General features: G+C 45.4%; 1 protein-coding gene across 6 annotated transcripts in view; it reads left to right on the top strand.

The window, feature by feature from the left end:
- The window catches only part of CTBP1 (C-terminal binding protein 1), a 287,700-nt gene that overhangs the window by 141,313 nt on the left and 125,903 nt on the right, over positions 1-20,484 (top strand). The window contains exon 1 of one of the 6 annotated variants that reach the window (XM_073574411.1): positions 19,927-20,083. The exons of 4 other annotated variants lie outside the window; for them this stretch is intronic. In XM_073574411.1, coding sequence (XP_073430512.1) covers positions 19,975-20,083 — 109 coding nt within the window. In that variant the 5' untranslated portion in view covers positions 19,927-19,974. Of the gene's footprint in view, positions 1-19,926; positions 20,084-20,484 lie in introns of those variants that run through there. One more of the 6 variants, XM_073574408.1, reaches the window with a different exon arrangement.

Genomic DNA, 20,484 nt, shown 5'->3' with positions numbered 1-20,484 from the left:
CTGACAGCAGACATACAAGTGCCACCATTCATGCACCACTCTCAACCGTGAGTCCAGTATGCCCACCCAGTTTGTGATTTAGCAATACCCTGTTTATAGATAATCTGTCAAGTCCCTCCAGTGCAATACTTACATTGCCATACCCATGATATAACTTGTCAGTTATCTCTCCTGTACGCATGAACAGGGAGAAGGGTAAAAGTCACTGTCAGACCCCTCTGGCAATGGCTCATCTATAGAGGAAGAGTCTAGAGCCCTCCCTTACACATCAGATTGTCATTGGTTCCAGGTGACCTTCATCCAGTGTGATAGTGGACCTCCAAGTAGCCCCTCTTGTAAATAAAAAAATATATATACTCACCTCCCCCACCATCACCGTTCCAGTGATGTCTGTTCTGAATCTCCTGATGCACATATTGTTAAGCCTCATGAGCCCTACAGCTCTATTGAGGCTGCTGTGCCTCACATTTTCCAATTGCTTGACATTCAACCAAGGAAAGAGTGCAGCAGCCCCAATAGTGGCCACAAATTGGCTTCAGGGCTCACATTGGAGATACAGAGGCTGCTGTATATACATCACATAGGAGACACTGAGACTGGTGTATATACATTACATAGGAGACACTGAGACTGCTGTATACACACCACATAAGAGACCCTGAGACTGATGTATACACATCACATAGGAAACACTGAGAATGCTGTATATACATCACATAGGAAACACCAAGATGCTGAATATTTACATCACATAGGAGACACCAAGACTTCTGTATATGCATCACATAGGAGACACTGAGACTGCTGTATATACATCACATAGGAGACACTGAGTCTGCTATTTATACATATCTGTCAATGGTTGTGCTCTTTTGTCTAAAATTGTAAATGTAGGTCTTGCCCTGCGATGAATGTATGGTTGACTCGCTTTATCCTACTCTCTTCACTTCTATGGAAATTCCGACAATAGCAGCCTGCATTTGCTCGGCTCTTTTTGGAACTTCCATAGTAATGAATGGAGTGAGCAGGACATGTGCTTCCACCTCATTATTCACATATGAAGTTCTCATTCTCATTTCTGCATTGAGCTAGGGAAGTCCTCTGCTTCCTACAGTCTCCACTTGTTGGAACGTTCCCTTGACAAACAGCTAATCACGATGGTCCACCCAGTGATCCTCTTCAGTCTGTGGGGAAACCTGTCAATTAGGGCCCAATTCATTATAGCGTTTGTTCATGGTCGTTTTTTACTTGCGCCCAATTCTTGATTTGCACTTTTTGTAAAAGATTATTTTATATGCGTTCGCCTGTGTTTTAATTTAGACAACTCCAATAAGACTTCCTAAATAATAATCGTACATTAAATAAAAAGAAAAATGCCTTTAAGGGACCTTTTTTTGCATTTTCATGAACCTTAATGCATTCATGTTGCACTTGATGTAATTTGTGCGTGTCAGTAATAATGACATGTTGTCTCCTCACGCCGCTACATCAGCGCTCGCTCTTTATATAATCACACCATCGTATGTCCTTGGGCCCGGTTCTGACATTATGGCTAGTGACAGTGTCTTATTGTAGAGACGTGCTCTCACTTGGTCAGCTTTGCCTTCCCGAAAAAAAAAAATAGTAGACAAGCTGTAATATGTAGTCATCCAATTCTTATAAGATGGATTGGCAGCAATTACAGCTTGGAATTTGTGGTGATGGGTCGGCTTTGCTTATATGGACACTAGAATATTTCCCAGAAGGGAACATCTATTTGCCAATCTAATCCATAAGTTCTCAATCAAGAATCAAGGTTCTGTTTATAATGTCACTTGGAGTGGCCAAGTATACTTCTAGCAAAGGACGTAAAGAGGTTGTGCCAGAAGTGTACTTAAAATTTATGGGGCCCTATTGAAAAAGTGGTAAAAATTGATGCACCCGGGAATCTTGTTAAAGTTGAGGGTCGCATGGATTCAACTCCGTATCAGCAGATTCTTGACAATAATGTGCAAGAATCAGTGACGAAGTTGAAGTTACGCAGGGGATGGATATTTCAGCAAGACAATGATCCAAAACACCGCTCCAAATCTACTCAGGCATTCATGCAGAGGAACAATTACAATGTTCTGGAATGGCCATCCCAGTCCCCAGACCTGAATATCATTGAACATCTGTGGGATGATTTGAAGCGGGCTGTCCATGCTCGGCGACCATCAAACTTAACTGAACTGGAATTGTTTTGTAAACAGGAATGGTCACAAATACCTTCATCCAGGATCCAGGAACTCATTAATATCTACAGGAAGCGACTAGAAGCTGTTATTTTTGCAAAAGGAGGATCTACGAAATATTAAGGTCACTTTTATGTTGAGGTGCCCATACTTTTGCACCGGTCAAATTTTGTTAAAATGCAGATTGCACATTTTCTGTTAGTACAATAAACCTCATTTGAATCCAGAAATATAACTGAGTCCATCAGTTATTAGATATATGAAATTGAAATAGCTGTTGCAAAAACCAAAATTGTTATAAAGAAAAAAGGTTAACATTAATAGGGGTGCCCAAACTTTAACATATGACTGTATTATGCTACCCTCATAATTCCCCCACGTATTATGATACCCCCACAGTTCACCCATAAATTACGATGCCCCCACGCATTATGATTCTCCAACTGTTCACCCACATATTATGATGCCTGTGAAGGATGACACCAGAGAGATCATGCAGAATCCCTCCGCCGCCACCACATGTGATGAACCCGCAACTCGACACCCTCACTATTACATCAGCGAGATCACGTGGTATGGTCTCCTCACTTGCACCAACGTGATGTTCCGCACCCCCTAAGGACACGCAAGGTCAGCTTGGCTCAATTTTACTCTCACGAACGGACACGGGCATGTACGGCGGACGATGCAACATATACGTACAACGGGATGATAAAGGGAGAGTAAGGCCCTAACGGTAGGTAGAAGGGAATTTGACACCTCCTGACACCAATCTGTGCTTGTCCCCCTAAGTTCCCCCTAACACCCTGTACGGGTCGTTTCCCCCGTCGCAGTCACGTGCCTAGTCCCTGGCTGTCACCTCAGCTAACCATGGCTAGTGCCCTGGCTGGCAAGGACGCTAACCTCGCCACTGCAGGTGATATAACAACAGGGAAAGAGACGAACAAAAGACAGACAAAAGGATACAACTTAGTTCCGAATCTGCTGCTAAGCTCCACAGCAGCAGAGTAAATGGCACCAAATAAACAGGACTCCAAAAGCGGCAACACCACCATCACAGGAGAGCTCCACACACCTAGCTGGTCTGCATAGAAGTAACTCTATAACCGATAATCAGCTGATGGGTCAGGTGACTATTTAAAGGGAGATGCGAGTGATCACCAACCTGACTATGTTGCCAGCAAGAGACTGACCTTAAGTCTTTCTGGACCAAAGGAAAAAAACTACATTTGCTTTCCAGCAGATCCAAAGCTGCCACAAATCCCTTAAAAATTCATGAAATTTACATATACACCTCCTGTCCACACGGGTCCAGGGAGGCACGGGGAGTGAGAGTATGTGGCCAAAGTAGTCACTGACATGGCACCACACTCGCTCACAACCCTGACAGGCGGAGAGACCCCTTTCACTAGCACCAGTGAAACAGAGAGCTGCCAGCCCAGTAGGACTGCAACCAGTTCCTCAGTAGATAGAAGTCGGTCCGTTAACGGGATTATATCGGGCCAGAAACCAGCCCCGGTGGAATGGGAAGTTAAACCGAGAAATGGACATGTGGATTCGTGGAACGAGATAAAAGAGCAGTGCAAGGTTAAATTATTTATTTAATTGCCTTAAGAGAACACTAGACAATACACTATATACACGATGATTACACATATACAATGGTCAGATATGATACAGGGGGCATGGGCCGTCAGCTGTCTCATTGGTCCCTTCTCAGCATGTTACTTGACACGGCCCCCCCTTCCGAAGTGGACTGCATGGATAACAGAGAGTGACCATATGGCCTTGCACTAGCCTTTATCCCCATTGGGTCACTCCCATCCTGCCCTCTGGTCTGAACCTAAATCCACTCTTCTGGCCTCTGCAGCTTCAAACTCCAAAACCTATGAAAGATCCTAACTCCTTTCTGTCCTTTTGTGGCAGTTCTGGCATCATCGGATCCAGCTGAGCCCCTGCTATGCACTAAGACCAAACACAGCTTAGCTATCTGGTTTCTACTGGCTGTTCTATGTATCTCTATACCCCTGGGTGCTAGAACTGGTTGAGAACCAGCTGGGCACTCGCCACGTTCTGAGGATCTCGGAAATAAAAATGGTGTATGGTCAGGACATGCAGTAAGTTCATATTCTCCTTATGAAATCATAGCTGACAACAAATCAGACTGCATGGTTTGGATCCTCATGGCAGGCAAGCCTTTTGTTCTGCTTTGAGTTGACCCAATGTGTCAGATATGTCACTCATAGCCCTTTGAGGCTTTGCCCCTGCTGAGCTAGCTGCACCTTGAAGGGGGTTCTATAATCCCATGCCAGATAGCATACAAATGATTGGCATGAAATTATATGTCCAATATTCTTCAAAAAGCCCCCCCAGCGCCCCCACGCATTATAATGCTCCAACAGTTCCCCCATTATGATGCCTCCACAACTCACAACTACCCACACATTATAAATCCTCCACAAATTATGATGCTCCCAGGGATTATTATGCCCCTACAGCCCCTACACAGCATGATGCCCTCACAGTTGCCTCATGCATTATGATGCCCCCAAAGTTCGCCCACGCAGTATGATGCCTCCTATAGTTTTCCATACATTGTAAAGCCCCCACAATTCCCTCACACATTATGATGCCCCCCAGTGCCCATATGCATTATGATGCTCCAATAGTTCCCTCACACATTATTAGGTCCTCACAGTTGCCTCACACAAGATGATGCCATCACAGTTCTCCCATGGATTATGATGCCCCAACAGGTCCCCCACACATTATGATGTCCCCAAAGGTTCATCCCCCACACATAATGATGCCATTCCATCTCCACTCATAATAGTGCACTAGCTAAATAGAAAAAAAATACTCACCTAGCCCTGTTCCCAAGATGAATTGCTCCAGTCTATACAGTATGTGGCTCTGTGAAGTGCTGTGCCAAGACTCAGACCCATAGGCTGAACATTTGAGCAGGAAGCTGACGGCTCCTTGCTCCGTCATTGTATTCAACTATATCTGTATTTTAAGGACAAAGACAACATTTAAATTGAGATGGCGGGTAGCAATCCTTTTTGGCACTGGACTCCTCCAATTTGCAGGCACCATTACAAATGTGTTGTGTGACTCCATTTAAGGTACGCCATTGGCTTGTCTTAACCCAGAAAATTATCACTTATCCACAGTACAGTAGATAAATTGTTGATCGTGGGAAGTCCAGCCCCTGGGACCCTCACCGATTTCCAAAGACAGACTTTAAAATGCTCCATGAGGCTGTCCCATAGACAAGAATCGCGGCCATAATGTACAGTACATGCATCGCCACCACTCTATCATGTCAGGCTGTTTCAGTTCCCGTATAGAGATGTCAATCAAGCCAGTAGCTGGAGCATTGGAAATTGACAGGTTCCCTTTAAACATTACAAACAAATCTGCATTAAATTAATGTTTGCACAAAATAAAGATTTGGCTTCTCCCATAGGAGGTTGATCTTTTCTACAATGGTAAGAGTAGATGTGGTTGACATTTGCCGAGATGTACAAGGATCGTGAATCAGAGAATTGAGTTTAGATAAAAGGCAATTGTGGGCTTAATGGAAGGGGATAATGTGTATTGCCGAGCTTGTATTGGGAAATTTGGACGTCTGTGTCATGTTTAGCAGCCAAACGTCTAAGTCTTCCAATGATCACGCAGTTTCCCTTCTGTAGATGCCATGCATTATTCACAGGATAGTTTTCCAGGCAGCTGCCTCACTGAACTTTAAGTTTATGTTAGAAAAAGTGAGAAAAAGTCACATATTGTTCCCACGAGATATCGATTCTCTGCACTGTCCAGGGTAGGGGTCTCGAGCCATATAAATAAAATTTAAATCCCATGTCTGACCTCGCTGTCTAAGCAGTTATGTCCCATAGCTAATTTCTATGAGAATGAAAAGTTAGCTACTTCCTGCCTCACTGAGCATCTGAACTTCCTGTGATTAAAGAGTTGGCGCAGTATATGCACCCTTAGTGAATAGTGCAAGGTGTCCTCTATTCAGGATCTCACCTCATCTCATGGTCGGAAGTGTTACAAAGAGCGTCTCTTTCTCTCTGGAGGACCTGTCCTGTTCTGCTTTACACAGACAACACATTGACGTGAATAAGCGCTGTGTAATACTTCTTATCCCCAGAGGTGGCACTGCAGGGAAACACTACAGGTTTCATCGCAGATTACAGCTGATTGCTGGGGTTATTCTCAGCAAATGATCACTTTTTGAGTAGCTTATTTTATTGCTACTCTCCTAAAATGTAGAAACTGTCCAAAGCGGAGAACCCCTTTTATCTCATAGGAAGTCTATTTGCTTGGTGATCCACCAGGACTGAAGAAATAGTTTTTTGGGCTGGTAAAGAATCATTATCTTCCTTAGACACCAATTCCATTTTATGGACAGGCAGCGAGTAAATCCGTAAAGGCACATGAAAATTAACTTAAGGAGTAACTAAGCAGTTCCCTCATACATTATGATGTCCCCACAGGTCCCCTACACAATATGATACCCCCTCTGTTCCCCCACACAATATGATACCCCCTCAATTCCCCCACACATTGACATCCCCTCAGTTCCCCCACACATTACAATGCCCCTACAGGTCCGTCACACATTATGATGCCCTGTATGTTCCTCCATGCATTATGATACCCCTTCAGTTTCCCCACACATTATGATGCTCCACAGGTGCCCCACACATTATGAATGTCCCCACAGGTCCCTCACACATTATGATGCTCCACAGGTCCCCCACACATTATGATCTCCCCTCAGTTCCCCCACACGTTATGATGTCCCCTCAGTTCCCCCACACATTATGATGTCCCCACAGGTTATGATGCTCCACAGGTCCCCAACACGTTATGATGTCCCCACAGGTTATGATGCTCCACAGGTACCCCACACGTTATGATGTTCCCACAGGTCCCCCACACATTATGAATGCCCCCAAATGTCCCCCACACATTGTGATACCCCTACAATACCCCTTCCTCGCCACTCATAATAGTGCACTAGTTAAATAGTGCAATAAATCATAAAAATACCAGTATGCCTAGAAGTAAAATATGTTTGTCAAACTTTGGTTACATCAGTGACTTCTGGTTTACTTAGATATGGCCATTTTATTTTCATTTCGGGTGAAAACCTTCCTTGGAGTGGTTGTATGAAATTACAAGAGAGAGTCCAGAAATGGCATCACCGTATGTAGTATTGTAGCATTCAATTCCGTGTAATACCAGTCGTGACCTGTAGACAAGAATGGTGCTGTTTCTCACATGCATATTTTTGATTGTAAAAGGTTGAATACGTTATTTATGTTTTTCCTAAATTTCCCAGTCTATAAACTTGCTCTTAATCTCCCGCTGATTTCATTGTTCATGCAAATCACATTACTCATTTACTTTTTTTTTTTTGTTAACATTTGGCTGCATTTCCTCACCCAGATCTCTGGCTTTCGGCTCTCCGCTCTCCCATACTGGGCCTATCCACCTGGTTTGGCAGATGGAGACCTATTTATCCTGGGCAAGATAGGAAGCACATATTGCTTAATGAGGACGCATTTTGTCATTGTTAATGCTGAGGACTCTTAGTCCCACGTTCCTGCAGTCAGGACACAGTTATATGGAAATGACTACTTGACAACCTGCTTTTTGTAGCTTTTGAAAAAAAAAAAAAGATATACTGAACACAGGATGAAAAATAGAAGAGTATACAGAATTATAGTGCTTTGCAAAAGTATTCAACCCCCAACAACAAACAGAAAAAAAAAGGTTGTAAATTGATCTGGAATATAAATGGCAATTATAAGTCCCTTTTCATCAAGATTGGCATTTTGCCCGCCCGTAAATTTCTTGAGATGGCGCAAGGCTGGAGTAAGAAGTGCCAAATTCATTAAAAAGGAGTGCGCCACCTAATTTAGGTGAATCTTCCACCTGCCGTGCATTTAGGGACTGCAGTACATTTCTGTCGCAAATTACTCCCAACTTCGTGGCATAAATTGATTCATTTGTTGTCTGCGCTTGTCCATCCCCCTCTGTAGGCTAAGCTCGGTCAAATTTTTCAAAAAATCTGGAGTAAAAAAAAAAAAGAGAGCAAAAGTCGGCAAAATTTTTCGACATTTCAAACTGTTTTATGCCAGATTGCTGGCGAAAACAGTTTGATAAATTGGCGCTATATGAGTTAATAATGAGTTTATGCCAACTTTAATATGGCACCATACAATGAACCATGGAGTACCTAGTGCACAGTGTGCAGTGAAAATAACAAGGCTAACTTTATTCCATAGGTTGGTAGGAATATGGAGATTCCAAATGAGTATAGGATGTTTCAGTTCTTACTTTGGTATTACCCAGGCAAGGATCCTTTGTTAGGTCCCCGGCTGCCACGATAAAGCATCATCTCTCTCTCTGTGATGCAGGGAGGAATAGAAATGAAGTGACAGAGGGAGCCTCTCCCTCAGTCAAACACCTTAGATGATACGTTCGGTATGGGTAGCAGCATCTAAGGCGTTATATAAGAAGATACCAAATGTATTGCTTTCCATACATTGCTTGATGCCCCTGCACATCTGCATTGTAAAGTGCACAACTGTAATCTTCTGGCACAAAAAAAGCGTCAAATCAGGAAAAAAATAAAAAGTTCTTTAAACTGTCGCCATAAAAAAATATAGGCCGGTTTTTAACAGCGTAATCCTTGTGTCAAAATAAGTCTTCTACCTCTATATCAATTCCTCATGGTTTTCAAGCTTTCATCCAGTAGTAACTTTCATTATTTACTCCCAGCGGATTGAAATCTGTCTGGTTCATGTGATGGACGCAAAGGTCCAAGTCACAGTTGTCAGCGAGGTGTCTGGTAATGAATTTGTTCTGATTCGGTTCCGAATATGATCGGAATCGAATATTGTTTTTGAAATATTCGTCGGACACAGCCGAACGTCATTAGAGTCAATGGGAGTAGAAAATATCGAATATGTTCAGAACCGATCATAAGACAAACATTCGGCACGAATAGTGTTCGAATATGGCCCGAATATGTCAAAATCAGATTCGGGGACAAAATCCGAACAAATTCGCTCATCTCTAGTATTGAGTTCCCCTTTAAAAATAATCTATAAATGATCATTGTTATTTCAAGAGATTTCACAAAAATCTGCCACGAGAAGTGGTGAGTTCTCCTTCAATAGAAGTCTTCAAACAGAGGCTGGACAGACATCTGTCTGGGATGATTTAGCGAATCCTGCTTTTGAGCAGGGGGTTGGACCAGATGGCCCAGGAGGTCCCTTCCAACTCTACAATTCTATCATTCTATGAAATCAATACACAGGCGAATTTAAAAAAAAATTTGTAATATTTAATTTTTGGAGAACTATGGATTTGTCTCCATTTCCGAGCCATTTCTTCTCTTTCCCCTGCCTTCTGAACTCATCATTCACTTGGAAAAACTACTAAAATAATACCTCTTATGTAAGACAAGAGGAAGAGCAGGAAGGAGAATGATGAGATAGAGGCAGAGTAAAGTGACTTCTCACTGGCATAAATTGAGTCCGATGGGCCCTGGTGCAAAATTTGGACCTCGGCTTCCACCTATATGCTGATCAGATGTATGGGCCCTTGTAAGGTTCTAGATCCTATAAAGACAAATGTGTCCCTGGGTCGCCCTCCCAGGGCTGTGGGGTACTCGGTACCGGGCCGGTCTCTCAGAGGGGGTTATCACAGCTGCGGTGACCCGGTCCGTGGCCCTGGGCGCCCATGTAAAAGGGGTTGAGTTGGGAATAAAGTTTATAAGTGATTTGTGACGCCACCTGTGATGTTCGGCAAGGGAGGTGTTAAGCCGACGCTGCAGACAGATCCTCTGGGACAGATGGTGTAGTGCAGCAATGATGTTGTAGCCCTCTACAGATAGGGCTGTAGTCCCAGGGCAGTGTAGCGGAATGTTTAGGAAGAGGGTGTAGTTTTGGCACAGAGATGTAGCAGTGCTGAGGATGTTGCAGGAAGGAGGCAAGGACACAACAGGGTGAAGTTTCTTTACCTTTACTTGGCAAACGCAGTCCAGGGTCCTGATTACAGATGGCACAGGAGCAGGCTAGCCTGGAAGCAACTCAGGGATCTCTCTATCAGATGGGTTGTGTAGTCTCCTTCCTAGCGCTGGCTTGAGGTACATGCAGTACAGTGTTACACTGAAGTTCCTCCTTCTTATCGTCTCTTAGAACTACCTCGTATGGCAGACAGCTGTAGCCCTCTATCTCTCTTGGCTCACCCGTCGCTGTTGTGCCTCCGAGTCTTAGTTGGGAATAGAGCATTTACAGCTTCCTATTCCTCTGGTTTCTGTTGCAGGACCTTCAGTATCCATACAACCGTGTAGACCAGGCTCCAGATCATGCGCTTTCACTGTGAGGGAGCTCTCTATCCTCAGCTCAACCTCCAGCTTCTCTCCACACGTCTACACTCGTTGCCCTCCTCACACTAACTAACTAACTTCCCCTCCTGGCCCCCAGAGAGCACTCCTTCCCCAACTCTGGTTCAGAGCTCCCCCTGCTGGCCTGGAGTGGGAACTGTGTTGCATGACATGGTTAACTGCTAGAGAGACCCTTCCTTGCTTCCAAGCATGACATCACCCTCCCTGGAGGAAGGCAATGCCATTGTGGGCGACCATACTCCTGGGGGCGACACATCCCCCCTCCCTCGGGTAGCAAAGTCCTCTCTCCTGGCTCCATCTTGTAATAATCACTGTTATCCTGGGCCCCAAACTATAACATTTTCTCCCATCCTGGAATAATGTCCCCCATCCTGCTAAAATGTCTCCCATACTGATATAATGTCCTCCATTCTGGTATAATGTCCCCCATCCTGGCATAATGTCCCCCATCCTGGCATAATGTCTCCCTTTCTGGTAGAATGTCCAGCATCCCGGTAAAATGTCCCCCATCCTGGTATAAAGCCCCCCATACTGGTATAATGTTCCCCATCCTGCTATAATGTCCCCCATTCTGATATAATGTCCACCATCCTGGTATAATGTCCCCCATTCTGGTGTAATGTCCACCATCGTGGCATAATGTCTCCCTTTCTGGTAGAATGTCCAGCATACCGGTAAAATGTCCCCCATCCTGGTGTAATGTTCCCCATCCTGCTATAATGTCCCCCTTTCTGGCATAATAGCCTCCATTGTGGAATAATGTCCCCTATTCGGGTATAATGTTTCTCATTCAAGCATATTTTCCTCCATCCTGGTATAATGTCCCCCTTTCTTGTATTACATCCCCATTCTGGTATAATGTCCCCTATCCTGGTATACTGTCCCTCCGCTAGGGACGGCAGAATGCACTAAATACTGTATAAATAATAGAAAGTGTGTTCGCCGCCCGGGATCCACCGTGCAGTAGGTGTAAAAACCGCTGCTAGACAATGGCAGACGCTCTATATGGCAAAACGCGCACGGGTTAATTGCCACCCTATGTGCGCTGAGCGGACTCTGTTAACACACAGAGGTGCTGTAGGGAAAATGAAACATTAACGCCGAGCCTGTTAGCTTCACAGGTCTCAGCTGGCGTGCACACACGGTATACGGTCACAGGACACGGCCCAAGACTGAGGTCGGTGTCCGTCTAGACCTACCGTGCGTGCGGCGTCGCTACCGTGGACGCCGGTAAGTGCTGCTAACTGCAGCGCGGCGGTAACTACTGCCGCTGTACGACAGTGCCGTGAGGCATGACACCATTGGACGCTAGTGTAGCGGTGCGGTATGCACCGTGGTGTATGGCTTGCCACGGACTGGCGCTGACTATGTCTCTAGTTCCCTATCCACATACCTAATATCAGAGGGAGGGGAATCTTAAGGAGTCAGTCACCAGAATCATACATCCGTCACCATTCACACATAGCAAGTATAGTCTATACTAGCGCATGGCCGAGCGGCCATCCGGGCCTTTTATAGCCATGCGCTTCCAGGACCTTCCAGACCTCTGAGATGGGCCAATCAGATCAGGAGAAGGACCTGAGCACGTGACTCCCGATCTCCACTGGGAGATCGTCTGGTGGGCATGACCAGTAGCGCGGCGAGAGGACTAGCCTCTGGAGTGGTTTCCTGCAAATCAGGTTGCGCTACCATTGCTGGTCCAGAGGTGGCAGCAACATCCAGACCCAGAGAGCTGGTCTGAGCAGGGCGCCTGGATCGCCGAGATTGCTGTGCAGGTCCCTGAGCGGTCGGAAAGGAATAGGAAACCGCTGGATGTACGGCTCTGGATTCCTGCTGTGCAGCTGTAGGAATCCGACGCCTAACACCCTCATTCTTATATACTGTCCCTCATTCTGATATAATGCCCCCCATCCTGGTATATTGTCCCGAATCCTCGTATAATGTACCCTCTTACGTTCTTCTCCAGTACATTTTTAGAAAGAAGCAAATATGATTCTACTCACCTATTTTCCGCTCTCATGCTCCCTGGCATCTTCTTCTGTAGCTGGCATGGGAGGCAGCAGCTGACTTCAGCATGCCAGTACTATCGGCACATGACGTCACTGCCATGCATCAGTGGCTAGGCGACGTCCCCTATAAGGATGCACATCCAGGTAAAATTGTCATTGGCGGGCCCCCCCCCCCACAGACCCGGTTTTGGTTGTACTATTTACGACCACAATCGTTAAGCGCCTTCTAAAAACTGTTTTGAGCTGAGCTGGATTCACATCTCCACTGTCCAGTGATACTGTTTAATGTCCTCCTTACTGCTGTAGCTGCTTCTGAAAATGTGCTACATAGACACAGGAGCGCAGGAATACCGCTCCTCAGTGTTGTGTATGGGAGTTAGTCATTACTCACTAGCTCAGAGACAACTGAAAATGAGAGAGCGAGCCTGCAGAAGGGAAAACTGGTACTAAATGCAGGAAACAAGACACATAATGACCAGAAATGGTGGCATTCTTTATCTACACACATGAAACAGCTTATTCTGAAGAATCACCTGACACAAAAGAAAAATTTCACATGCAGAAATGGAAACACTCCTTTGCGGATCAGTGCGAGGCTGATTTCATTATTCGTTTTCTTTATAAATGGTAATAATTAAAAATTCACAAAAATTATGATAATAATAAAACAAAACAATAAATAGTTTCAAATCTAAAATGTTCTAGTGGATGTAATTACAACTAGCATTATAGAAAAATTAAGTAATTTTCTCCTTCCCCCCTTTAAAGGTCATCGCCAAAGAGAATGAATCGCCAGGAAATATTTGTGAGTAGCTGCTGAATGAACTCGTGGCAGCTCTCGTTGATTTCTGTTTCTTACTCTCTGCAGAATGTAAACCCGGACTTTATAATTATAGCTGTTATCTGAGTTTTGCCGACGCCAAAGAAAGGTTGTGAATTAAAGCGCTTCGCCCACGAGCCTGGAACAGGAGATGATAGCAGACGAAAACAGATTTGGTATCTGGGCTGTTCCACAACAGAGCTTATATTTTTATTATTACAGGGCACCTACCTATTGTTATATAGTTTTTTTCACCTATGAGTAGCAGAGTATAATGGGCCAACAGCTCCCCTATACACAGTATAATGCCTCCACAGCTTCACTATACACAGTATGGTGGGCCAACATCCCCCTATACACAGTATGGTGGGCCAACAGCCCCCCTATACACAATATAATGCCTCCACAGCTTCACTTTACACAGTATGGTGGGCCAACAGCCCCCCTATACACAGTATGATGGGCCAACAGCCCCCCTATACACAGTATGGTGGGCTAACAGCCCCGTATACACAGTATGATGGGCCAACAGCCCCCCTATACACAGTATGGTGGGCCAACAGCTCCCCTATACACAATATAATGCCTCCACAGCTCCTCTATACACAGTGTGGTGGGCCAACAGCTCCTCTATACACAGTATAATGCCTCACCAGCTTCCCTATACATAGTAGGGTGGGCCTGCAGCTCCCCTATACAGTATAATGCCACCACAACTTCCCTATACACAGTATGGTGGGCCAACAGCCCCCCTATACATAGTAGGGTGGGCCAGCAGCTCCCCTATACACAGTATGATGGGCCAACAGCTCCTCTGTACACAGTATAATGCCTCCACAACTTCCCTATACATAATAGGGTGGGCCAACAGCTCCTCTATACACAGTACAATGCCTCCACAGCTTCTATATACACAGAATGGTGGGCCAACAGCTCCCCTACACACAGTAAGATGTCCCCTATACATAGAATTATGTCATCACTGCTCCCCCAAAACACAGTATAATAATTCCCACAGTAGTCCTCACATTTTATGATGGCCCCCACACTGTATATTAGCCCCACATAGTGTATAATGTCCCCAACAGTATCCGCCACAAAGTTTATTAATCCTCACAGCATCCCCAACTGTATAATGGTCCTCACACTTCACAATAGCTTAATGTCTTAGGCGTCAAGTTTCCCCCACTGCACAGGGGGAATCAAGAGCCATGTCCTCTGCAGTCTCCCATTCCTCTGCGGTCACAGAAATTCCTGCACAGCAAAGACGTTGGTCCCTGTGTCTTGCCCGGGCTAATGCTAGGCGTCTGGTTGCTCCCTCAGGCTCTGTTATGGCACCATGCCTGAGTCAGCAGCAAGCAGACGCTCCTGGGACTAAGTCCTGTCTTTTGCCTACTGAGCATGCCCGTGGGACGACCTCTCATTGGAGGTCGGAGATCACATGCACTGGTCCCGTTCCTGCTCCGATTGGTCCACTGGGAAGATCCCGGAAGGACGCCGCTAAAATAGAGTCGCACGGCCGCTCGGCCATGCGCTAATATAGACTCTTACGATTAGTTGTGTGTGTGAAGATTGATGCATGAGACTGGTGACTGACTCATTATAATCCCCTCCCTTTGGTTGTGTATGGTATAGGGGTAATGGAGTTAGAGTCAGCACCAGTAGCGGCATAGTCTATGGGCCACAGAGCATCCTGCTCTCCACACGAGCGTTAGCGTCTTATAGTGCCATCCAGCACAAGGCACCTCTGCACCGCACGAGCACCAGCGGTCATTACAGCAGTGCCGTGCGCTACAAGCGCTTTCCTCCCTGCTCTGGGTGGTTAGTGGCATCCGCCGGGGCACTGCAGCACGCACTCGGTGCAGTTAATATTCTCTTGGTGGCACCGCAGCTGCGGCACCGAGCGCTAGTGGTCTACCGGGACTGTCCTGTGTCTCTGGGGCTGAGTTCTGTGACTGTTAACTAGTGCTCACCCAGCCGAGCTCTGTGAGTATAACCAGGCTCCGGCAGTTGTTTTAGCGCCTCTGTGAGGTAACAGAGTTTGCTCCTGTGCACACCGGGTCAGCGAATATCCCGCCGGTGTTCACTTAGTTCGCCGCCATTACCGAGCAGCAGTTTACCATCTCTGCACGGTGGACCCCGGGCTGCGAACGCACCTTATACCGTCTTTATTATTCGGTGCACTCCGCAAGCCCATAACCTAATGGCCCTCAAATTAGCTCCCACACTGTATAATGGCCTCCACACTTTGTTGGCCCCCCACAGTAGTCCGCACACTGTATATGGGCCCCAAGCTGTATAATGACCCTCTTGTTAGCTCCCACTTTGTGTAATGGCTCCCACACTGCATGATGGCCCTCACAGTATCTCCCACATTATATAATGTACTGATGTAATATACTCACCCTCCAGCGTATTCATCGTTTTTCAGCACCGCACGGAATGTGGCTCTGCGACTGGCCACTGTGCTAGCCAGTGCTTAGTCTCCGAGAGGGGAGCAGGCATTTTGCAGCCCCTCTCCCTGACTCCTCAGAGAGCCGTGTTCTGCCTCTTAACAGAAGTGGCCGTGGGTCCGGGTGGGCCCCTTCATGTGACAGGGCCCCAGAGTGACGGATCCCTCTCCACCTCTTCCAGTAGCTACGCTACCAATGAATACTATATGTGGGTGTTATAAACATAGTAAGACAGATGGGCATCGTCCTCACCTTCCATCCCCCGATGCTCCTTATTACTTAACCTGTAGAAATCTAAACTGCAGCTGGGGGATGCAGCTGCAGTTTTCCATCTTTGACTGTGCTGGTGAGACTGCTATGAGAGGGGAAAGGCAGCAGAAAGGATACATCTAATAAGTCAGTGCACACAAAGCAATTTTCTTCACTGAATGGGAGAAGACACAGATTAGATATTAGAAAAAACTTTTTGACAGTTAGAGTGATCAATGAGTGGAACAGGCTGCCACGAGAAGTGGTGAGTTCTCCTTCAATGGAAGTCTTCAAACAGAGGCTGGACAGACATCTATCTGGGATGATTTAGCGAATCCTGCTTTGAGCAGGGGGTTGGACCAGATGGCCCAGGAGGTCCCTTCCAACTCTACGATTCTATGATTCTTTATCCACCACCACTAGAGGGCGTTTAGGAGCATGGAATATGCAGTAAGCTCCTAAGTTCCCTCTAGTGGTGACTGAATTCTGTCAAAATATTATCTCGTTCTCATTTTTTTTATACAGGGGATTTTGGAGCTCAGTAACTGAGAACAGAGTTCTGACCCCTATGAAAAATAAAGTAAAAAAAAAAAAAAAAATCTGTACAGAATTTTTTAATTAAAATCAACATGGGAATCGTTCTCTAAATTTCTATTCTGTTTTAATTTCAATCGATTGTTAAAATTTCTACCTACTGTCAAAACCCAGTGGGTATCACGGCATATATAAGAGTTAGGGTGCACGTACCCTTGGGGGAGGGGCACACGTTGCGAATTCTGCTGCGGATCGGCAGGCATTGTACAGAACAATGCAAATCAATGGGATTTAAAAAACGCAGTGCACATGCTACGGAGTTTTCCGCGCGGATTTGCTATGGTTTTAAATCCGCAGCATGTCAATTCTTTCTGCGGATTCCGCAGCGGTTTGACACCTGTTCCATTGTACAGGTGTCAAACCGCAGGGGAAAACCGCAAGCAAATCCGCAGGTAAAGCGCAGGTCACTTTACCTGCGGTTTTACCTGCAAATCCACATGGAAAAATCCGCTGCTCAATATGCACTGTGTGCACTCACCCTTATACTTCCTCTTGTCTTCTGCCTCCAAAAACTGCATGTGGGATTCCCTCCTCGAGTTAACGCAACGTTACAGGTGTGAAAAATGTTCCCATTCAGTGACAGCAAGCTATGCTTTTATAAATGGTGAGAAAAATACCGGAGCGGAGTGTGCGGCTGCATGTGTTTCTATGCAGCCGCACACTCTGGTCCCGAGTGCCGCCGGGCCGGGTACTGATGCGTGAGTTTCTCGCATCACACTAGCAAGTCTGACCCCGGCCTTAGGCTACTTTCAGACTAGCGTTACGAGGCGCAGCGCAGGGCCGCCACTAAGCCCCGCCCCCGGCTCCGCCTCCTCCGGTCAGGTCCTATGGGGGCATGACGCTACATGTGATCAGCGTACCCTATATTTAGCGTTGGGTACGCTGGCATGATTTTGCCGGCGCGTGCGCCGAGCGCACAAAAATGCAGCACGGTGCGTTTGGCGTACGTTGGCGCAGCACCAAAAGGGCGCATGCACCGGCAAAATCATACCAGCGTACCCATCGCTAAATATAGGGTACGCTGATCGCATGCAGCGTCATGCGCCCATAGGAGGAGCTGGCCGGAGGAGGCGCGGCCAGGGGCGGAGCTTAGCAGCGGCGCTGCGCCTCGTAATGCTAGTCTGAAAGTAGCCTTAGGGTATGTGCACACGGTGTGGATTCTTCTGCAGTTCTGCAGCAGATTTGGCCCTGCAAAACTGCAAGTGATGTAGAGTACCATTTAAGGCTATGTAAAACATAAAACGCTGTGCACGTGCTGCAGATTTTTCCACGCAGATTTGGTGCTGATTAAGGCTATGTGCACACGCTGCGGTTTTTGCTGCGGATCTGCAGCAGTTCTGCAGACAGTGTACAGTAGCATGTTATCCTATGGGAGTTACATTCTGCTGTGCACATGCTGCGGATTTTTAACTGCGGAAAAGCTGCGGTTTTGAATCCGCAGAAAGAAATGACATGTCAGTTCTTTTCTGCGGATTCTGCTGCGGTTTACCATCTCCTACAAAAACTGCACTAAATCTGCAGGTAATTTTACCTGTGGATTTAGTAAAATCTCAAAAAATCGGAAAGTTCCACAGCAGAATCTGCAACGTGTGCACACACCCTTAAGGGTATGTTCACACTGAGTTTTCTGATGACTCTTTTTGATGGGCAACTGAGCAGAGACTTTACAAAAGTCCTCCTTAAAAACTCAAAACTCTTCCAAAATGTATGCTCCAAAAACTCCTAGAAAAAAGACAGGCTGTGTTCACACGTTGCGTTTTTTCTGCTTCTTTTTCTGCAAGCAAAACCTGCTCTCTTTGCAGTAAAGAAGATGCTTACAAAAAGCAGGTTTTGCTGTGTTTTTCTTGTCTCTTGTGGATGTTGATAAAGTTTTGTGGCAGAAAAAAAAAAAACATGATATAATATCCTTAAGGTTTTTGCACCAAAAACTCAGCAAAACCTGATACCTGCGTTTTTTTTCCTGCATTTTTTCCTGTATTACTGTCCAATCAAAAGGCTGCAAAAAAAAAAAAAAAAAAATCCCTTACAAAATGCTTTAGAGAATGTTCAAGGAAGTCTCGTGCATTTTCTTTTTTTCCATCAGTCGTTTGTTTTTAAAACCTATCCAGGAAGGAGAAAAAAAAAAAAAAAAGCTCCAAAAACATCCTGAAAGGAACAGTAAACTGGAGTTCCTTTAAGGCCGCGTTCACACTGAGTCGTTTTGCTGAGTTTTTACAGCCGAAAGTTCCAAGTTGTTTTTTTTTCTAGCAGTTTTTTTAAATTTTTTGGAAGAGTTTTTGCTAAAAAAAAAAATAAAATAAAATAAATATCAGCATAAACCCCCTTATTGTTAACACACTCCAAAAATTAATTTAAAGAATCTTTCAAGAATTTTTGAAGCTGTTTTTAATTTTTTCAAGGTGACTTTTGGGGAATTTGAACTCCAAAAAAAAACACTGAAGGGAAATGTTTTATCATAAAGAGAAACCTCCAAGAATTCTCACAATTCCTAAAATGATTTCTGGCAAAAAAAATAAAAAAAACTCCGTCTGAACGTATCAGAATCCATCTTCATCACTTTCTAAAGGCTCATTCACACGTCAGTATTTTGCATCAGTGTTTGTAGGCCAAAGCCAGGAATGGAACTTACCGAGAAAAAAATATAATTGAAAGACTGACACCTGTTCCTTATTTTGGAGACATTCCTGGTTTTGGCATACAAATACTGATGAAATACTGATCAAAAATACTGATGTATGAAAGAGGCCTAAGGCCATGTGCACAGGACATCTTTATCAGGTGGGTTCCACCTGAAAGAGCTCCTCGAAACCTCCTCCAAAAACGGACAGAACGCTCAGTGACATAGGTCCGCCACCGTCGTGTGCACATACCCTATGGAGCCGGTTCACGCTGAGTCTTTCTGCTGAATTTTTGGAGCTGAAACGCAAAGTCTTTTTTTTTTTTCAGGATGATTTTTGGAGTTTTTTTGCTCCAAAAACTAACATTCTAAACTCAGACATGCTTTGTTGTTGATGATGATCATGATGATCATGATGACCACCCCATGCTCCTCCTCCATCAGGCGTCAGCTCTGCAGTAAATGACTAGATTAGCCATCAGCTGTGTTCTCTGATTGTTGGCAGCGCTGTTTGATAGCTTGGATACTTAAGTGCAGCTGATCAGTGACTCTCCTGTAGCAGAGAACATAAGGCCTGGCTTGGAAACTATGTTGATTTGGCGAAATTTCAGTGAGCTGCAACGAGCAATGGGATCAACAGGGGCAAGCTACTTTACCCAAATGATCTGGAGACTGGAAAACGAAATGCGACGTATTGGTTAGTGATGACTTCTGATCACAGGGGTGTAATGTCTGCGCCGGTAGTGGATCCCACCCCATGTGCATATATAACCTCACCATGCAATGCAAGGACCAAAGGGTATATTCCACTGCTCTCACTTGGGCTGGGTTCCTGGAAGCTTATTTCACAGTCCCAAACATGGCCCACAGGTCTCTGTGCACATGAGGACCTTGACTTGCAGGTTCTTTGCACACTGGAAAAAAACAAAACAAAACCCCTACCTTAGACCCACATGTAAGCTTTTGAGCAAATCCTCCCCCACAAACCCCAAGGCTCTTTTGAGGTTTTGAACTATAACATTTTCTGATTCTTTTATAAAAACTTGTAGTCCTCTCTCCAATGATTCGGTGTGAACAATCCTTACTGAGACTGACCCG

The sequence above is a fragment of the Dendrobates tinctorius genome, unplaced genomic scaffold, assembly GCF_039654945.1.
Source record: "Dendrobates tinctorius isolate UK_male_01 unplaced genomic scaffold, ASM3965494v1 ptg000039l, whole genome shotgun sequence".
NCBI lineage: Eukaryota > Metazoa > Chordata > Amphibia > Anura > Dendrobatidae > Dendrobates > Dendrobates tinctorius.
Note: the sequence above shows the minus strand (reverse complement) of the source record. Positions and strands in the feature narration are given on the sequence as shown.